The following is a 21,556-nucleotide window of genomic DNA, read 5'->3' on the forward strand; positions in this document are numbered from 1 at the left end:
CTGGACAAGGATCTGGTATGGATTTTGGTGGAACCCAACGCCATTTTTTGGGGGGTGACTTGAAGCTCATCATACAGTATGTGACCAGTTTGTTCACCAGTATGCAGAACTGTGCACTGCTGGGTTCGGTTTGAATTTATTGTTGATCTCAACTCAAAGCTCCCTATTGTTGATGTAATGATATCATGCTGGTTGTGTAATAACATCACTGTGCTTAACCGTGTGACTTTCAATGTAGTTTCCAACCTAATTATTGCTTGAAACTCAGCATTCATTCAGTCACTCTAAGCAAGTCATTATCCCTAACCTACTGTAGTCATAGCCATCTAGAGACATGCCTCCTTCTTCCAAAAAATGTGAAAGCTCCCAGGTAGTAGACAGCTTTACATGTAATGCATCCTCTAACTTACCCAGCAAAGATCATATGCAAAACATTGTTTATATATAAAAAAAAAAAAAACTTGGTGCCACTCGCAGTGCCACAATTCAAAATGCAGTTTGGAACATGAAAGATGACTTGAAAGCATCCAAGTATTTACTAGTTTTGCTAGTTGAATAGTGGTTACAAGATCAAGTACAAATAAAAAATCCCCAGTCTTCTCAAATATTGGATTTACTGCACTTACTCATTTTATTGGTACATTACTTGGTGGTTTGGAACCCAGGCTCAAGGGCGTTATTAAACTTGTGCACTGGTACACAGCTGACATTGATTGCTACAATATCTGTGAATGGGATGGTATGGCTGATATGGAGTGCCTTTTGGGAATGAGAGGAGCATGGCTGTTATTGGGTGCTGTCTTTGAATGGAGGAGGGTATGGGTGACAGGAGGTTCTGCCTTTGAATGGGAGACACATGGCCAACAAAGGAGTACTGTTTGTGAATTGAGAGGGGTATGACTGACAGGAGGTCCTCTCTTGATTTGGAGGCACATGGCTAACATGGGGGTACTGTTTGTGAATGAAGATTGACATGGCTGACAGGAGTTTCTGTCTGTGAAAGGGAGGGACACAGTTGACATGGAGTGCAATTTGTGAATGTGATAAACATGGCTGAATGAATGGATTGCCATCTGTGAATGAGGGAGCATGGCTGACATTGGGCACTGTCTTTGAATGGAGAGGGGTATAGCTGACAGGAGGTTCTGTCTTTAAATGGGAGAGACATGTCTAACATAGGGGTACGACTGACAGAAGGTCCTATCTGTGAATGGAATAGGTGGAACATGGCTGACCTGGAGTGCTGTATGTGAATGGTGGAGAGGTGGCTGACATGAACTACTGTTTGTGAATGGATGGATATGACTGACATAGGGTGCTCTCTGTGAATCAGTGAACATGACTGACATATGTTTCTCCTTGTGAATGGAATGACATAGCTCACATAGGGTTCTGTCTATGAACAGGTAAGATATGTCTCACATGGAGTGCTGTCTGTGAATAGGAGGAACTTTGCAAACATAAGGTGCTCTCTGTGAATGGGAGGAACATGTCTGACATGGGGTGGTATATGTGAATGGAAGAGAAGTGAATGACGTGGGGGTGCTCCCTGTGAATACAAGGCAAACAAATTGATATGGGGCCCTTTTTATGAATGCGGGCAGCATGGCTGACATAGGGTGCTGACTGCAAAGAGAGGAAGGGGACATGGTTCCCATGAGGTCCTTTATGTGAAAAGTCTGTTGTTCAGTCATACCCACATTTTGGCCATGTCCACATTTTTCCATGTGACTTTTCCCACATACCGTCAGTTGTTTTTTTATCCCAGGTTCATTAGAATCCTATTAACATCCCCAGGAAAGATTGAAGTATATTAATATCAAATTATATCACAGGTAACCTCACTCTCATATATGAAAACATTTACCAAATAATATGTTTGTATACTTTAATATATACCAGAAAAATTTAAGATAGAAATGTATTGGCTTATATGAAGAAAACATAATTTTCCTTTTTCATGTTTGTATGCACACTTTCTATTATTTCTATTGGGATACATCTATCCTCACTCCTAAAAAATAAGTTCAGTGGCGCAATCGGTGCAGTAGAGTGAACAAGTGGAACTCTGATTCAAGAACATTTACTACCTCCACCCACTTTACCTAAGTGAGTATATGATGCTTGAAAGATTATTTTATTGCATGAGGTATTTTTTATGTTTCAAGTATTAGTAACAGTGACATGAACATATCACATTTTACCACTTAGGCTTAGAAAAGTTTATTTTTTATTTCTGCTGAGTGGAAGGGATCAGGGCCGGGACAAGGGGTGGGCAGGAGGAGTGGCTGCCCTGGGATCAATGGTTTATTGCAAGGATGGGGGCGCCCTGACCCTAACCCTAAGGGAGGGGGGGCGCAGTTTGGCATCTTTGCCCTGGGCGCTGGATGATCTTGTCCCAGCACTGGAAGGGATGTGTTGCCACCTGTGCTACTCAGTGAAAATGAGAACTAATATTTAATTATTCTCATTAATACCAAGACATATGACAAAAATAAGTGCATGGAACATATACAGTAAGGCCGCGTACACACGGTCGTTCCAAACCGATGAGAATGGACCGAAGTTCAGTTTCATCGGTCCAAACCGACCGTGTGTATGGCCCATTGGTCTGTTGTCCTTCGGTCCAAAATTTTAAAACATGCTTTAAAATCGAACCGATGGACCGCTGACCGATCGGTCCAAACCGATGGTTAGTACAGAAAAGCATCGGTTCAAAACCCGCGCATGCTCAGAATCAAGTCGACGGTTTTTGGAACAATGGTGTGTACGCACATCTGACCGTCAGGCCACTTCAGCGGTGAACCGATGGAAACGGCCCGTCAGACCATTCTCATCGGTTTGGATCGACCGTGTGTACGGGGCCTTAGTCTTAGATTTTTATTGGTTAGTAATGAGTTGGTGCACTTTGAACTTTTTTAATCCACATTGGGTGAATGTCATTAAGAAAGAAATTTTTATGGAATAGCTGAATTTGAATGGAAAATGGCAAAACATAATATGCAATGTACAGTACCATTATATACTTGTAAAAATAATTCATCTACACATGTGTTTAAATTGATAATTGCTGTGTGGTTTTGAAGACTTTGAAGAATAAAAAGTACAGTACGTGTTTATAGATACAGCACAATCCACTTGGATATGAATAAACTTGCTTTTAATCAGTTCACAAAGTACAGAAAATTTCCCATGTGTCATCACACAATATGTGTATAAAAATCTTTAATACCCAACAAAAATATAACTTAAAAATATTAAATTAAAAATACTTACAAATAAATTGTAAAAACTTTAAATATCTGAAGTGTGTGTATATAATATATTTACACCTGAAATATTTTTTACAAACTCCCTCTTTACTGTGAACTAAGCATACAGAAAACTTCCATACAGTGCTTATTGCCTACCTTTGGCTATTTGACTATTGTGGAAATAAATGCCCATCTTATTCTGAGTTGTATTTTCCCATGTTGGAAACATAAGAGAACTTGTAAATTATAAATTTTGAGAGGAGGTTTTCTGTAACGCTCACCCTTCAGACACTTGTATGGTTTAATGATATTTCTGGGATTTCAGATGCTTTAAAGACTGGTTTTAAAATATCGGTCTGGCAAAATATCAATGTCAATATACGGTAATATGTGCCACTGGAGACATACACACTGAACATCTGTTGTTGTGCAAGTATTTTTCTTCTAATATCTAGTGCAAAGGAAAAAATACTCGTCACTTGTGACCTTACTACAAGAGGTAGAAAAGAAGGAAGTATTTTGTTTGGAATGGGGATCTAAGCTTTACGTAAACATCTTCCTCCCTTCTCAGCAAGCCTAAGAAACACTAGGACACGCAAGTGCAATTGTTCCCTTATCATCCCACCTGCATCCGGTAGGCACACTACCATCCACAAGAACTGCAAAGCATAACATTGACGTCACGCTAAATATAACTTTATAATATTATTCTTGGCACACAGAGATACACAGTAGCTTTAAAGCACATTACATTATTACTGTTGGAAAACATACTCCTGGCATAGTAGTTTCACTTTGTGTAAGGAGAGGGTACAGTTTTGCTAAGGTGGAAATCAGTGCACAAATCTTAGTTCCTTCTATTAAAAGCAGGTGCATCACTACACAATTGTGGCCCTCTGGTTCTGTTTTAGCTCGTCACCTGACAACCCAGAAACCCATCTTGAAGACTTGCTCTTGGTTTTGAACCACAGGACACCATAAAGTCCACAAATTCAGCTCTATGTAAGATTAATTTCCAGGTTAAGTCTTCTTTGAATTGTGGAGTAAGCTTGGAAAGTCAGCTAGGATCTATGTGGTCTGTAAAATTTTAGTTGAATCAGTCCTGTCTTTACTGTAAAAAAAGGATCGGCGGCGCCTTCTACCATATCCTAATGGATCCTTGGTGTCTTTGTTGGAGCCATCTTTGTAGTTGTTCTTTCCAAGGCGATATAGCATGTTGGCTAAATTCTGGATCTGGCAAGTGCCCAAGTGACAGCCGCGGCCATTGACTGATGGAGCATACCGTTTTTCTCTATGGTAGCTGAAAAATAAAGGTCCGTATACTTTAAACTCAGCTCAAATAATACAGTGGGGCTTATTTGTGTGTTTTTTTTTACCACACAATGCTCTCCTGCACATACAAAAACCAATACAAGTACACGGCACAAACACTTAGGCCCGGATTCACAACGGAGTTACGACGGCGTATCTCCGGATACGCCGTCGTAACTCTGAGTTGCGTGGCCGTATCTATGCGCCTGATTCATAGAATCAGTTACGCATAGATTTCTATTCGATCCGACTGGCGTAAGTCTCTTACGTCGCCGGATCTTAACTGCATATTTACACTGGCCGCTAGTGGCGTGTACACTGATTTACGCCTAGAAATATGTAAATCAGCTAGATACGCGAATTCACGAACGTACGCCCGGCTGACACAGTACAGATACGCCGTTTACGTTAGGCCTTTCCCGGCGTAAAGTTACCCCTGCTATATGGTGGCGTACATGCGGCATACCTATGTTAAGTATGGACGTCGTTCCTGCGTCGAATTTTGATTATTTTACGTTGTTTGCGTAAGTCGTCCGTGAATGGGGCTGGACGTCATTTGCGTTCACGTCAAAACCAATACGTCCTTGCGGCGTACTTTGGAGCAATGCACACTGGGATGCTCCACGGACGGCGCATGCGCCGTTCGTGAAAAACGTCAATCACGTCGGGTCACAAGCTATTTACATAAAACACGCCCCCCTGTTCCAAATTTGAATTAGGCGGGCTTACGCCGGCCTATTTACGCTACGCCACGGCAACTTACGGGGGAAGTGCTTTGAGAATACAGCACTTGCCCGTCTAAGTTGCGGAGGCGTAACGTAAATAGGATACGTTACATCCACACAAAAATATGCCGATCTACGAGAATCTGGCCCTTAGCGTTCTACAGCAACCCAATATGTAGGAAGTCCATATAAAGTCCATAAAACAAAAATATGACAAAAGTTCATGCACTGAGGGCTGCCACCATGTGGGAATATAAGCCAGATCTCCTGCACATACATACTGCTGTCATTTTGTTCGCACTCCTCTCATGTATATTCTGTAACCTTTATACCCCTAAGGCCTCGTACACACCACCGGATCTATCCACTGGGATTTATCTGTAGATCAGTTCCAGCGGATAGATCCGGTGGTGTGTACGTCCGAGCGGATAGTTTTCCGCGGATATTTTTCCGGCCGATGGATTTCCAGCGGATATAAATTTCTTAGCATGCTAAGAAATCTATCCGCTGGAATCCTGTCCAGCAGATTGATCCGGTGGTCTGTACAGACTCACCGGATCAATCCGTCCGCTCCTCTCCCTCGCATGCGTCGTAATGATTCGACGCATGCGTGGAAGTCTTTATCTTCCAGCGTCGCGCACGTCGCCGCGTCATCAGAGCGGGGATGGTGCGACACGTCACTGCGGACAGATTCCGCGCAGATTTCGATCTGATGGTTAGTACAACCATTAGATCAAAATCCGCCAGAGGATAATCCTCTCGTGTGTACGGGGCCTCATATTCCTTAACTGAACATATTGGCCACTGTCATTCCTTCCACACTCCTCTCTTGCACATACTGCCTACTGTCGTACTGTTCACACTCCTCTCTTGTGCTTACTGCCACTATCAAACCATCTGCACTCCTCTATTGCACATACTGCTGCCTTTTACCTTCTGCACCCCTCTCCTGCACATACCCTCTGCACCAATCTTCTGTAGGAACTACCACCTAAAATAAGTTCTTCTTCATTTTTTATAATATCCCCAATCTTGCACTAATGTCATATATGTACATGTGGGACAGCATTTTTAATTACCTTGGCGTGTTCTGATTGTTATCTTGAAAGTTCTCTGCATTTGAATTGTCTTCAGACTTCTCCATAGCAGAATTGTCCACATTTCTTTCATCTCTTACAAGCCTCTGTTTTGAAGGGCCTCCTAACTTTTCCAAGAAGGACTCCACAGGCGGAGGCATATGTCTGTAAAAGAAATACATTTTTATTAGTTGTAATCATGATGTATCTTCATAGGCAGAGTTTTTTTTTTTAGTGTTTAGTGTTATATATGTAGGTATCTCACCAGCTTGCTTTTTCTATCTGTTATCTAACTGATGTTGCCTCAAATGGCCATCTCTACCTAGCAATGTTAGATGTTCTACTGTTATAAAGTCACTGCCACTGACTAATGACCTAACGCAAGAAACAATGGGGCACAGGATTTACGTTCTCTACAAGTGACTGGACACACTTGCTCCCTTTTGCCAGCACTCCACAAAATGGAATCTCAACTGAGGAATAGGGTAAGGACCCAGAGCTGAGAATCCAATACATACAATCCAATGAGTGTGCCAAACAAGCAAATGTCTACATTTTTCAATGATAAAGTTGATTTATAGCAAAAAATACCGTATAGTTTTGGGGAACTTTGCTGCATTCACTGACACTGGCACTGACACTGTTATTGGCTTAACCTGCTCTTCTGAAACTGTTCCAAGCAGTAAATCACAGTGATCTATTTGGCATCTGGTTACCATTGAAGCACAGTCAACATTTCTAAGCCCTGATGAAGGGGAAGTATGTTTGGCCCCAGAAAATGCATTGATTTTTTATCTGCTATGAATCGATTGACCAATTTACCTGTCACATCACCAAGTGAGAGGAAACATGAAAATCGGGATACTGCATGAATTGACATTTATATTGACTATTTGAAGAAACAGTTGAAAAAGCCAATTGCTGTAAGTGCAAACCCTGTTAACAGAGAAAGCTAACACAGTCTGGAGAAATCTTGCAATTCACATTTGGTATATTTCTCATCAAAAGCGACTCTATTAAAAGTATCTTTGTGGCTAGGCTGTATGTTTACCTGACTTTGTGGTCCATCCAAAGGGAGTTGCAGACACTGAAGGTCATCACAAGAAAAAACAACGCAAGACATTCACGTCGAGCCATGAGTGCTAGAGAGGAAAAAGCATAGTATCATAATTAGACAGGTCTTACAATGTCCAGCCAACTTCCTTCATTTGGTCTATATTTATATTGTTTTTAAAAGGCTGATGCCGAATCTCATTTTCTCGTAGAACAGCTTGGCTGCTTGACAAAGTAGACTGAGATAAAGGTGACCAAGAAAGGCCTAAGATCCATTAGCCAATATAGTAAATAGTCTTTTTATACCTTGTGTACAAGATGTCAACAGAATGTGCAAAAGAAACTACTAATTTTGAAGTTTTTGGTGGCAAAGTCTTCCTAGTGGCAAGTAAATCAAGTTGTAGGGTGATGCCAGAATGGGCTTTATATCAAAACTTCAGTATTAGCCATTTTTTTATACAAATCTATTACTTTGTAACATGTTGGCTATACAAATGCACTGTTATCGTTCAGTGTTAAATCTTGATTATTTTTTCTAAAGAAAACATAGCAAAACGGCATAGCATACCTTTCTGTCAAATCGCTATGTTAAATGTTCTAATATTAGACTCCCCCCTACCCTTGTCCAATGGAGTGTTTAAAGTACTCCATGACAAAGCCAGGACAAATTCTGTTGAGATTGGTAAACAGAATTTAAATTGCTTGTCATGTTAGACATGACAAACACCCATCCAACAATGTCTTTAAACTAAAACTCTAGCACAATTATGCCTGTTCGTTAAACAGGCTGAATATGAAAGAGCACATTACTGCAGTGGAGGAGAGCACAGACATGTGCATTGGTATGGTGACAGCAAATTCTGAGGCATGTGTTGGTGAAGTAGATAGTGAAGAGGAAACATTTGGGAGAGGTGCTGAGAGAAGGAGGATATGATGAGGGTCAGGCATACTGGTAAGAACAGGAGTTGGTGTACAGGTGTGGTACAAGGGGAAAGGATAATATACAACTGCAATGATGAAAGCTTGGGGGAAAGGTTTCATGAAGAAGAAATGATGGGTAGGTTTCAGGCGTGGTAGTGAAAAGGGGAGTGCAGGTACACTAAGACTCATTAAAAGGTGTCTAATGCAAAAGGATAAGCATATAGTTCCTCTATCAGGCCCTATTTTGTCCAGCTTGATGTTGTAGAAGACCATTCAGCAGTTGACATAGATATGCTTGGTGACGGTCTAAGAACCTGTGTTGACAGTTTTTGTTCACTTCCACTGAGTTTTGTTTTCGCATATAAGTCTATGGGAATACAAAACCCACTTGAAACAGGTGAAATGCATTTCAGAAGGAGGTCAATTGTTTACCAGGCAGTGAATTCTAAATTAACTCAAAAGAATCTCAAACAGATAACCAACTGAGATCATCAATGCAAGATTCATGCCCACCAACCCAAGCCCTTAGGATACTAGAAACTGCTAGACCATCTGATCGTGAGACATAGGACAGCGTTGTATGATGCTCTGTTTGGAAATTTGTGAGTTCAATTGAATTTCATTATATTTTTTTAAACAGGTTTAATATTTTTGTAAATGTATGAGCTTGTAGTTTCTATGCATTATGAGATTTGGATGGGGAAAAATGTAAGCTTGTAATGGAAAACACACAACTATAGGCAAAAAAAGTTTCTAATTGTACAGCCTAGATTACTATACAATACTGCTTTTTTTTGCTATATTATTAAATGAATGTATATTGATTATCTTTAACAACACAAAGAAATATAATAATATATCTCAGAGGTTTTTGCTGAGTTATTTTAAGCTTAGGCTTCTGAAACAATGAAATAAAGAGGCTTTCTCGTGATATGACTATTTTCTCATAGTTAAATGCACAGCCTTTTATTGAAATGAAGGTTGTCCAATCATTTATTCCAGCTAATATTGGTATTTAGACTATTACACATTCATCTTACTAAAAATAATCAGTTTAGACTATGAATGTGGCGTATTACTTAGTAGGGATGAGCTATACCCCTTTGCTATATTATTACACAGCTTAAAATAGGAAATTGCTGTCTAAGCTATGTTCTAAACCACAGTATGTAGGCATTGGCTTACTACTACCGAAACTGACCGTATCCAACCTTCTTAAAATGCATTTTACACCTTAGCACTCCTTTGGGTTCTCAATAAAATCAACACTTTCAAACAGTATCAGCTGATATCGAGAGATAGACAATTTAATGTCTATTAAATACGTGTGGCTGGCCCATAAGTCTAGTATTTTACTAATCTCAAATAAATTTGACATTTGCATACATTTCAAAATAATGAAAACATAATGTATACTTGGGAGCTTACTATAATAGTGATTAAGTGGAGGTGTTACTCATATTCGGTCAGTATCATTTTATGTTTAATTTTCCACCTAAAGATAAAGATAATTTAGGATGGCATCTTTTTACTGTTGGCAACAGCACTGTCAGTACTTTGCACTTGTTTTTATACCTCTCCATTACTCCAGTGAACACATGTACTATTGCAGCTCTCCATTCATATAGAGTATAGTCTAGCATTTTGGAAAGCACCAAGCAGACCCGCTGTGAACTGTAAGGATTATATTGCCTTGAGACAGGCTCAGGCTGTATATCAGAGCATGCTGCAACCCTTATATTATATTGCATCAGAAAAGAAAAGCCAACATAATTTGCAAGTCCATGCCCGCCAAAACGAGTTTAGAAATTACTTGTAGTGTGTGTGTGAATGTGTGTGTGCCTTCATTAACTACAATGGGCAAAATTGATCTTTTTATGTGCAACTACTATTACTTAAAATGTAATAAGCACAATTAATAATAATAATAATAATAATAATAATAATAATAATTTAAGGAAAGCACATATCTAATGGCAAAATAGAACATTTCAAAGTGTATTTAAAAAACAAAATCTGATTTACAGCTATTTTAAAATGAATAACATTAACTGTTTAGGTATATTTCTAATACATAAACAAGTTTGAATTGTGTTAAAATGAAGCAGTATTTAAATATAGTTTTAAAATGTATTAATGGTCTTTTAAAAAATATTTCACTTGATATAAGCTATATATAAATATTACAGCAGTACAGAAAATATTCTAAAATGTTTAGCATGTAGGGAGAAGGCAAAAGGTTTAGCTTACCTTTATTACTAAGCTGTGTTTATGTCCTCGGATGTTCTGTGTAGTTATTCTGGCACAGGATGCACTCCAATGAATAAGTGCTCTTGAATAAAGCTTTTTTGCTTGCCTGGGTTGTAGCTGTACTAGTGCCTTCTTATATGCTGCCTGACCAGAAGGAGAACAGGGGGAGGTCAGGAGGGGATGACGTCATTGGGAATAATTGTGCAGCTCAGGCAAACTTACATAGATGCCAATTAACAATGCATATGACTAACATTTTGTATACTTTTTATAAGATTGTTGCCTTGCCTAGAGTGAGATGTCATACAGGTTATGTCTTTTACATAAATTTATAATTCTGAGATGAGTTGGTATGTAAAACTCCTATTTTAAAGCCATTGTACTTTCAAACATGTAAAGCTTTTTAATATAAAAGACGGTAATTTATTTAAAATATTTTTGTTTTTTCCCTTTGCTAAATGTTTCTGGCTTTTATACTTGCCAAGTTTGACCATTGACAAGTATGCAGATTGGGAAAATCTAATTGAAATCATAAGTCTTTATCTGTACACTTGTTTCAGGTCATTGGCTCAGAGTAGTGAAGCAGGAGGACTGGGTTGACAGCCAGGCTGTCTAAAACTGTTTTAGAAGGGAGGGCCAGAAATGGCACCATCCATATTTCTCTAATGACAGATTTTGCTTTTAGTTACAGTGAGTGAGTGAGTGAGAAACTTATATAGCGCAGCAACATGCGAACTGAATCGCCTCTGGGCGCTCGTTGTCCCTTTCTCCTCAAAAGAGATGGGTTTTGATCTTTCTTCTAAAGGCCAAGTGATTCTCCTCCAACCGAATGCTGGTTGGTAAAGCGTTCCATAGTCTAGGTCCTTGGACCGCAAATCTTCTTTCTCCTTTGGACTTGTATCTGGCTTTGGGTATCTGGAGTAGATTTTGATTGGTGGATCGCAGAACGCGATTGGGGTTGTGGGCTTTTAGTTTTTCGCATAGATATTGGGGGGCATTTCCCAGAATACACTTATGTGTCAGACAGAGTGCCTTAAAAGTGATTCTCTCTTTTACTGGTAACCAATAAAGGGATCTCAGTGAAGGTGAGATTGATTCCCATGGTTTTTTCCCAGTCACAAGTCTAGCGGCCGTGTAGACGAGTGATTTGGTATTTTGGGAGTCCAAGGTAAAGGGCATTTGCATAGTCAAGTCTGGAGTTAACAATTGTTCCCACCACGACTGCTATGTCTTCTTTAGGAATAAATGGAATAAGTCTGCGTAGTAGGCGATCCGCTGACTACTGACCCTATTTGTGCATCCATTGTCATGTTGGTGTCGAAGATGACTCAGACTTTTGACTTTGGTGCTAGGGGCGATGATTTTGCCCAGAATGGGCGGGGGTGTCCAAGTTGTTGCAAGTTGATTCGTTCGGTTGGCGTGAAACAGGAGAAGTTCTGTTTTCGAACCGTTGAGTTTAAGATAACTCTTTGTCATCCAGTTTTCTATCAAAGAGAGGCATTTCTCTAGACCAAGATGATAATCCTTTTTGTTGCATATGCGAAAATACAGTTGTGTGTCATCAGCATACGAGTGGTAAAGTAACTTTTGGCTACTGATGATTTCAAAGAGAGGGCGGACATAAATATCGAACAGCACCGGCGACAGAGGGGATCCTTGAGGGACTCCGCATGATACCGTGCGTTTTTGTGAAGTGAAAGGTCCCAATTTCACTATTTGTGATCGGTTTTCCAAAAAGGAGGAGAACCAGGATAGATCACATTCCGCGACGCTGGCTACTTCAGCTAGCCGAGTCAGTAGTAGTTTGTGGTCTACCGTGTCAAAAGCTGCACTTAGGTCCAACAGTACTAGAAGACAAGATTCTCCTTCGTCTGCGACCTCGAGGAAGTCATCCCATATTTTGAGAAGTACTGTTTCTGTCCCGTGTCCGGGACGGAAACCCGATTGAAATGAATCGAGCAACTTATGGGTGTCCAAATGCTGTTGCAGCTGTCGTACCACTACTTTCCCCATTACCTTGGAGAGGACATTTAGGCCTGTTATAGGATGATGGTGTTTTGGGTCTTTGGGGTCGAGGGTAGGTTTCTTTAAAATAGGTTTGATTATGCCTTGTTTTAAGCGGGTGGGCACTATACCTTCCTTGAATGACTGGTTTATAAGCTGCATGATAGGCGGTGCCAGAATATCGGCACATTCCTTCAGCAGTTTGGTGGGGATGATATCATTAGGCGCTGTGCTATTTCGCAGGGTACCGATGATATTTTTAGTGTCCTCAGTGGAAATGGGTTTTAAAGTGAAATTTGTTGATTGCGGCGAGTTTATGTGGGTATTGGGCGTATGATTGAGGGGGGGGGGTTAATGGGGGTTCTATTTTGCTGAATGCTTTCACGGATTCCTTCAATTTTGTTAACGAAATAATCCGATAATTCATTGCAAAAATTTTGGATATCAGAATTGGGGGCTTCAAGACAGGCTGGATTCATGGTCTGGGTGACTAAATTAAAGAGTTTGCGGGGACGGTTGAGGGCTTTAGTGATGATATTGGAGAAATGTTTTTTTTTGGCTTTGAAGATTTCTTTGTGGTATTTTTTTGCTGTTGCCTTATAGATGGTATGGTTTTCCTCTGAAGAGCTTCTTTTCCAGGCTGCTTCCGCTCTTCTGCATTCTTGCTTTAGCTTGCTTTCGTGTATTTCTTGTCGGTGTTTTACTGCCGATCTTGTATTGACCAGAGCGCATAGTATGCGCTTAGGTTGAGGTGAATGCTTGTAATTTTTAACTGTCGATCGACGATCGATTCTTAACAGTTGCTCACTTCTTAGGGCTTTTTTGGTGACAACTGGTAATATTGAGGCGTATGGTTTTAGTTCCCAGATGGTTTCTGCCGAGTATCTTAGATTACCCATGGTCGCAGAAACACGCAGGGAAATTAAGTTAATTGGGGGTCTTTGATGGGAAAAGGGGAGGAAGATTTTCTAGTGGGTGACCACTCGTCGGTCTTCCCTCTCCGTTTGGTCCAGAGGAAGGCGAAAAACCCCAGGCGTGCAGGCCAATATGCACTGACCGGGGAAAAAATTCCTTCCTGACCCCTCAAGGGCGATCGGCAAAACCCTGGATCAAATACTGAATAAATGGTTAATGCTGATGGGTGGGTGAAGTGCGTCCCCCTGTGGTCACAGGTAGTAGGCAATCCTTGGAACCGGGCTGCGGAGGGGGGGTGGGGGTGAAGTGGTAATGGTGGAGCTAGGGGTGAGTCAGGCCGGATCCTGGGCCGGAGCTGCGGCTTATCCTGATAAGGATGACCGCACACCATCCCTGGGTAGACGGAGAGTGAAAAGCCAGATCTTAGTGGGCCTTACCTGTGGAAAGGTTGCTGGCTGTGGAAGCAGGAGGCCAAGGGGGAGGAAAAAATCCTGGGTGTCCTGGGTTTCTGGATGCTGGTGCAGCTGTTGGCTGGGAGAACCTGCCTGTCTGCCTGGCTAGCTGTCTGTCTAGGCCCTGGGTGAGAGCAGGCTCGTCGGGAAGCATCCTACTCCCCCACTGACTGACACTGACTGAGCAGCTCAGTTTAGATGTTTTAGCTTTGGGTGGAGGGGGTTTCAGACATTTACAAGCCCATTATCTTTCTATATAAATTGTCATATGTTCCCCCAGTTCTGATATCTGCCTATTTAACGCATCCACTACAAAGAGTATGCTTTCCTATTGGACCTTTTAAACATTACAGATACTGCAGCATAAGGAGTAAGACTCTTATGGAAGTGTGGCAGGGTTGTAAAACCACAAACTCTAGCAGGTGGGTATTAAACCCAGAACCAAAAATATAATATACTGCGGCTTACAATTCATTAGATACTACTAAAAATGAAACAAAGCCGGAAAATGCAATAAACAAATAAATAGGATCATACATACCAATTGTTTACAAACTATATACAGATGCAGGGCTTTAAAATTCACACTTTAACAAAATGGATTAGAAAGTTTTATAAAAGATTTAAGATATGAAAATAAAATATTTATAATTTAAAATGGTATTAAAACCAAAAACGTAATATATTGCAGCTTAATCCTAAACTACGTAGAGGGTTCTTTACTGTAAGAGCGGCAAGGATGTGGAATTCCCTTCCACAGACGGTGGTCTCAGCAGGGTGCATCAATGGTTTCAAGAAACTATTAGATAAGCACCTGAACGATCACAACATTCAGGGATATACAATGTAATACTGACATACTGACATATAATCACACACATAGGATGGACTTGATGGCGATCAGCGACGTATAGCGGGACTGCAATATACAAATCGGACTACTAACTGAAATTTTTGACTCTTTTTTTGGGACCTGTGACACTAATACAGTAATCAGTGCTAAAAATATACACTGTCACTGTAATGACACTGGCAAGGAAAGGGTTAACATTAGGGGTGATTAAAGGGTTAAATGTATGCCTAAGTTCTGCTTACTAACTGAGGGGGTGGTGCTTTACTGGGGGAAGGCAAATATCTGTGTTCCTGCTTAGTAGAAACACAGGATTAGTACCTTCTTCTGTGACAGAAAGACAATCTGCCTTGTTTACATAGGCAGATTGTTGTTTTGCCTCTCTACTGCCTAATTGGAAGGTGCCGTCGAACATAGAGTCCAGGCTTAGGTTCCCACTCCATTCATTGCAGTAGGACACCATAGATGTGCGACTTCCAGGGGTCACCCTTCCTTTCTTGTACCTTTGCAGGTGCCAGGATGGGCTCCATCCCCTATCAGTACTCTAGGAGCAGCTACGGATACACTGCCCATATACCCCCTCCCCATCAAGCCTGAGTGGCCCACTTTTCCTATTCTGCAGTACCTGCCATTGAACTCCTGCTGTGTATAATAACAGTGGGAGCAGGTCGCCAGTTGCGCTTGCCCGAGACCCGGAAGTGTCAGATCACGTACTAGCTACTAGGTGATCTGGCACAGAGTGGCCGCCCTGCCACGTTAAATGTATGTGGGGCTGTCGCTAAGCAGTTAAAATACATGAAACAACAAGAAAAATTTATGGAAAGCACACCATAATGAGAAACCCTTGATTTTGTTTAATTCAAATTGTCTTGCACTCACAAAAATACTTAATGTAAATGTATATTTCACATCTATAGCATCAAATGTCTCTCACGCCAGTTGACATCAATCACAGACTTTTGAACTGCCACAGTCCACCTAAACACTGCCACAATTGTGCAAAGTTTGTACGTCCTCTTCCTCAGCACCCTCAGAGTAGATGTAAGCCATTTTGTGTCATCGAAGTGAGCTTAGGCAGTTCAACAGTCTGTGATCGATGTCTAATGGTTTTGATTTTATGGTTGGAGAGAAATACACATTTACATCAAGTACTTTTGTGAGTACAAGGCACTTTGAGTAAATTTTATTGAGGGTTTTACACTTTGCCAGTGTGTTCTCTACTCATTTTTCAGTGTCAAGGTTGTGGACCCCACTTCGTATTCGTATTTATACATATGAACACCTGCATTTGTTGAGAAGAGAATTGGATACATTTTGGTCCATATAGATTATACAACCCTGTATCCTTTTACATTTAAGTGCTGATGTATTTATGTAGTTTCATTTTTACATGAAATAACAAGAAATCAATTGTGTTTAAATGTGTAATGCTTCTGTGATTTTAAAATATTTGTGAAGTGCAGATGTGGATTTATACTTTATACGGTATGCTGATCTTGGTTGATGTCAGGGAACAGTAGCAGAATGGCAAACATCACTGCTAAAGATTTAAGTAATTTACAAAATGCTTTTTCCTCCTGAGAGTTGAGAGTTAAAAAAAAAAAAAAAAAAAAAAAGGTGAAATGATGTCAATAGGAAACAACTGTCATAACCCTTTTTTCCCTACACGCAGTAATAACATTAAAGAGTGATTGTAGGCAGCAAGTGAAATCAGTGAGTTATGAAGGTTGCTCAACAAATAGGGCAGTGCGCTTATTTTATAAAGTCTACTGTCTACTCAGTCCTCTCTATAAAACTTGTCACAACTGCATACTGTAGCACTGGTTTCAGATGGAAAAACTGATGGCAAACAATGCCCAAGTAGCAAATTGCCAGGCAATTGGATTTTTTTTTAATCTATGAAAATAAGCTCTTACTTTTTTTAAACCAACAAACTCTTATTTATAAACAGAAGGCAGTGCAGCACAAACCAACAATAAATGTGAATAAATTAAATTGAACTAAAAATGCAAAAATTTATGTAAGTGCACAAGTCCATATAAATAAGAAAATCCACTATAAGGAAATCCAAAATAGAAAAATCAACATTAAAGAGCAGATCCAGTGATCGAAACTTTAGAGATCTTCACCATGTGAAAAGGACAAATGGACACCCAAAACTGAAATGTGTTCCTCCACCAGTGTGATTGGGTACGCTCACCTTGTTATAAGACCACTGTTTTACCAGATGGTCATAAAAGCATATAAGACCCAGGAAGCTGTTATTGTAATCGAATCCTCAGTATGCAGCCACAGTGGTGGTCAGGAACATATGGGGAGAAAAACAATATCTAAGAGCCTCCGTTGATTCATAAAATTTTTAATTTAAGAAGTATGCAGGCTACTCACAATTTCCATGGTTCAAACAGGCGTGTAAACATATAGTAGGCAGATGAAAGAGTTCCTGGGAACAGCGCCGAGAGACGTGTGATGACTCCTGACCCCCTGGACGCGTTGCATATAAGACACTTCCTCAGCAAGGGCGGACTCTTATTTAAACAGTGGAAAGTGTTCTGTAGTCCAGCATAGAAGAATTCAGGCAGGGCTGACAACACTGCCTGGGATTTCTGCGTGGCAGAGGTAGAATTATTAAGAGCTCCATAGACTTCTGGTGGGATCATTACGTTTTCCTGTACTCGCAGCACTTTCAAAGAGACAACCTTGAAAAATGTGCATGATTGCAGTGATGTACCAGCCATATGCTTTAAATACTGATTGACATACCTCCGCAGGTTACTCCTCCATGACCTACAGAGCCCTCCGAGCAATCAAAACTCACCTTAGCGAATTAGCTTGCATGGTGCGTGCTACATCCCAACAATAAAGACTTCTTCTCATTCTTCTCGCCACCACACAACAAATACTCTAGGATTTACTACTTCTTCATCATGCAAAGCAACTTGGCACTTCTCATTAATGCAACCATAGACCCCATGCTCCTCTCAGACCACAACCTCATCTCCATGACCCTGGTGTTCCCGACAGCACATAAAAAATCAGCAATTTGGAGTCTTGATAATTCTCTCTTGACTGACCCTGAAATTTTGATTGGGATCAGCATGCGCCTCTCACAGTATTTTCGAGAGAACGAATCCGCAGATACCACACCTATGACACAATGGGCAGTGCATAAATGTTTAATCAGGGGAGAAATCATTTCCATTGGCGATTAAAAGCCAGAAAAGCTTGTATTGAGGAGTTGTTGATGCGCATCCGCTCATTTGAAAATACTCATAAACAATCACTAGCGACCAAAACACTAAATTACTGAAAGCCAAAGGAGATCTCCTAGAAGAATTAGGGAAAACGTTAAACTGCAAATAGACACTAACGCGGAGGCTATTCTACGAATTCGGTAATGAATCATGGAAATTGCTTGCTAAAGCCCTTCAAACTAAAAAGGTGGCGTTGACCATCCACGCCCTCAGGGACTCCTTGGACAACACAATTGTTACATTGGAAAGCATAGCCTACCAATTTGTGCAATATTACACCGAACTATATAAATTTAACCGCCCCAAATGCGATCGGAAAGAGCGAAAAGAGATGATTGACAATTTTCTAAAACAATATGGCACCAAACCTATTACCGCTTTTGAGACTGTTGCACTGGAACGCCCCATCTCCCTGGAAGAAACCACTGAAGCCTTAAAACAACTAAAGACAGGCAAAAGCCTTGGTCCTGACGGGTTAACTATTGGCTATTATAAATTCTTTGCAGATGTTCTACTCCCCCACTTTCTGAAAACATTTAATTCCATGTCATCCCTGTCTTATGCTAACAAAGACATCCTAGAAGCCCACATAACCCCGTTACCAAAACCAGGCAAAGACACCACTGCGGTATCAAATTACGTGAAGCTCTATGTGAAAGTACTTGCAAATCGATTACTCCCTCTATTCCCCAAACTGGTCTCTTTGGACCAAGTTGGATTTATCCCTGGACGTGAGGCCAGAGACAACACCCTGAAAGCTATCAACATTCATCACTGGCTGTCCTTATCCTCCAAACCAGGCTTTTTACTATCTCTAGATGTGGAGAAGGCATTCGACAGAGTGTCATGGGACTACATGACTGAAGCTTTAAAGGCGGTGGGTTTTCAAGATCGCATGCTTTAATTCCTCCTCGCTCTCTACTCAACACCAACCGCAAGAATTTGAGTCAATGCTCGCCTGTCAGACACCTCATATCGAATGGCACACGCAAAGGCTGCCCCTTATCCCCCTCATATTTGTGCTTAACCTCTAACCTCTCCTTCGCAGAATTAGAGCCAACCCTGATATTAAAGGAGCCAACATTAAAAACAAAGGGCTAGATTCAGTAAGAAGTTAATTCGGCGTATCTGTTGATACGCCGCGTAACTTCTAGGACGCGGCGTATCTTTTTTCTGTATTCAGAAAGCAAGATACGCCGGAATTTTGCTAAGATACGACCGACGTAAGTCTCTTACGCCGTCGTATCTTAGGGTGCATATTTCCACTGGCCGCTAGGTGGCGATTTCGTTGATTTCGGCGTAGAATATGCAAATGAGCTAGATACGCCGATTCTGAAACGTACGTGCGCCCGGCGGATTTTTTTACGTTGTTTACGTAAGGCTTTTTTCGGCATAAGGTTACCCCTGCTATATGAGGAGTATCCAATGTAAAGTATGGACGTCGGGACAGCGTCGAATTTTGCGTCATTTGCGTAAGTCGTTCGCGAATAGGGCTTTGAGTAAATTACGCTCACGTCTAAAGCATTGACTATTTGCGACGTGATTAGGAGCATGCGCACTGGGATACGTTCACGGACGGTGCATGCGCCGTTCGTTAAAGACGTCATTTACGTGGGGTCATGTTTTATTTGCATAAAACACGCCCACTTCTTCACAATTTGAATTCGGCGCGCTTACGCCGGCAGATTTACGCTACGCCGCTGTAACTTAGGGTGCAGGTTCTTTGTGAATCCAGCCCCAGCCTCACTAAGTTACGGTGGCGTAGCGTATCTGAGATACGCTACGCCCGCACAAAGTTACGGCGGGCTATCTGAATCAGTACAAATCAGCCCAAACAGTACAAATTAGCAGCATATGCAGAAGACCTTCTGCTATTCCTCACAGACCCCATTACCACTATACCCAACTTATTAAAAGACTTCTCTCTCTCTCTTCAAATCGTTCTCCAACCTCCAAATCAACTTTGCAAAATCCAGGGCACTGAACATTTCCCTTCCCACAGCCATTGTGACACAATGCCAAACTAATTTTCACTTTGGTTGGGACCCCCATGCTATCACCTACCTCGGTATCCAACACAATTACCCGATCTGTACTCCAGAAACGTACTCCCTATTCTCAAAGTCATCCAACAAGACCTCCAAAAATAGAACACGTGCCGCTTCTCTTGGTTTGAAAGAGAGGCAATTATAAAAATTAATATCCTATCCAGACTCCTTTACCTTTTTCAGACCTTACCGATCAAAATTCCTTTTACATTCTTTACAACATACAAACAGATTTGCAGAAACTTCATCTAGTCCTCCAAACCCCCTCGATTGAGCTGGGATAGACTGGTACTCCCTATATTGAAAGGAAGAGTTGGACTTGCAGATGTTTACAAATACCACTGGTTATACCACCTGACTAGAGTAATTGACTGGATTAAAATCGAGGAGTAATTTTTCCCTGTACCAATCTACCACCTACTGTGGATCAAACGCTCAGCGCTCACCCACTAATAGGCCTGACCCTGCAGAGCTTCAGGGTGGCATGCAAGAAACTAAATCTGGCCTCTTCACCTGGGCCTTTAACCCCTATTGATCAAAACCCAGACTTCCCTTCTGCATTCTCAGAGCATAACGCACATACTTAACACCACGGGCCACCACTTAGGGCAGAACACTTTTTTGCTAAAGGCAAGCTCCTACTATATCCAACCATCTCCTCTTGATACCCTGACTGAACAATTTATTTTCTTCAAATGCCTACAAAATTAGACACTTCCTCAATAGCTCTAAACCACTCTCCACTTGGCAGAGGGATCACACTCCCTTTGAAGCAAACTGCACCAGATCGGAATTCCAAAGACACCTGATTTTGGACATATACTCTCTCATGTTCACAGACTACGATCCCATATCAGCACAGGAAAATGGATTCAAAATCTACTGTAGGGTGTAGAGGACCCCAGATAAAATCTACAAATACCATCTCAGTGTCTCCCCACTCTGATGGAGATGCAACGTAGCCCAATGATCCATGCTTCACATTTGGTGGAATTGCCCATTAATACAGCCCTTCTGGAAAGAAATATATTGCCTTACCACTAAAATAACAACCTACACTCCAGACTTCACCCCACCACAATACCTGCTGCTTCACCATACATCCACACCCCAATCGGCATACAAAAGATCTCTCACCCTCCACCTAATCAATGCTGCCAAACAATGCAAACCCATACATTGGAGAAATACCAACCCCCTAATATCTCTGAGTGGCTCCAACACATAAGGAGAAGAGCTGAAATGGAGTACCTAGTCCACCAAGCAAGAGCGACCCCGGTAAAATTCCAAAAAAACCTGTGCCTGCTGGTGGCTATACTTTACAGAATCGTCAGAATTCTGCAACTTCTTAAACATTCCACAATAGCTTGACCTGAGGATTCCCATGAGACATTGTGTGTCTTCACCTGGCATACAGGTGTGAGCTGATACCCCATCCCTCCG

The 21,556-nt window shown here is 41.2% G+C and overlaps 1 protein-coding gene across 1 annotated transcript; it reads right to left on the bottom strand.

The window, feature by feature from the left end:
• Positions 1-3,143: 3,143 nt before the first annotated feature.
• Positions 3,144-10,733, bottom strand: LOC120916529 (pro-adrenomedullin-like). The gene is made up of 4 exons (XM_040327553.1): positions 10,591-10,733; positions 7,418-7,508; positions 6,370-6,531; positions 3,144-4,554 (listed from the first exon to the last, which is right to left on the bottom strand). Exons 2-4 carry the CDS (start codon positions 7,501-7,503, stop codon positions 4,323-4,325), a joined length of 480 nt encoding a protein of 159 aa, XP_040183487.1. The 5' UTR covers positions 7,504-7,508; positions 10,591-10,733; the 3' UTR covers positions 3,144-4,322.
• Between the last annotated feature and the right edge of the window lie 10,823 nt (positions 10,734-21,556).

This window comes from Rana temporaria, chromosome 10 (assembly GCF_905171775.1).
Source record: "Rana temporaria chromosome 10, aRanTem1.1, whole genome shotgun sequence".
NCBI classification, from domain to species: Eukaryota; Metazoa; Chordata; class Amphibia; order Anura; family Ranidae; genus Rana; species Rana temporaria.

Coding starts and splice junctions, on each gene's coding strand:
- LOC120916529 (XM_040327553.1), bottom strand. CDS start 7,503: ATGGCTCGACGTGAATGTCTTGCGTTGTTTTTTCTTGTGATGACCTTC. Junction 6,532..7,417: donor TGGATGGACCACAAAGTCAG/GTAAACATACAG, acceptor TTTCTTTTACAG/ACATATGCCTCCGCCTGTGG. Junction 4,555..6,369: donor AACAATCAGAACACGCCAAG/GTAATTAAAAAT, acceptor TTTATTTTTCAG/CTACCATAGAGAAAAACGGT.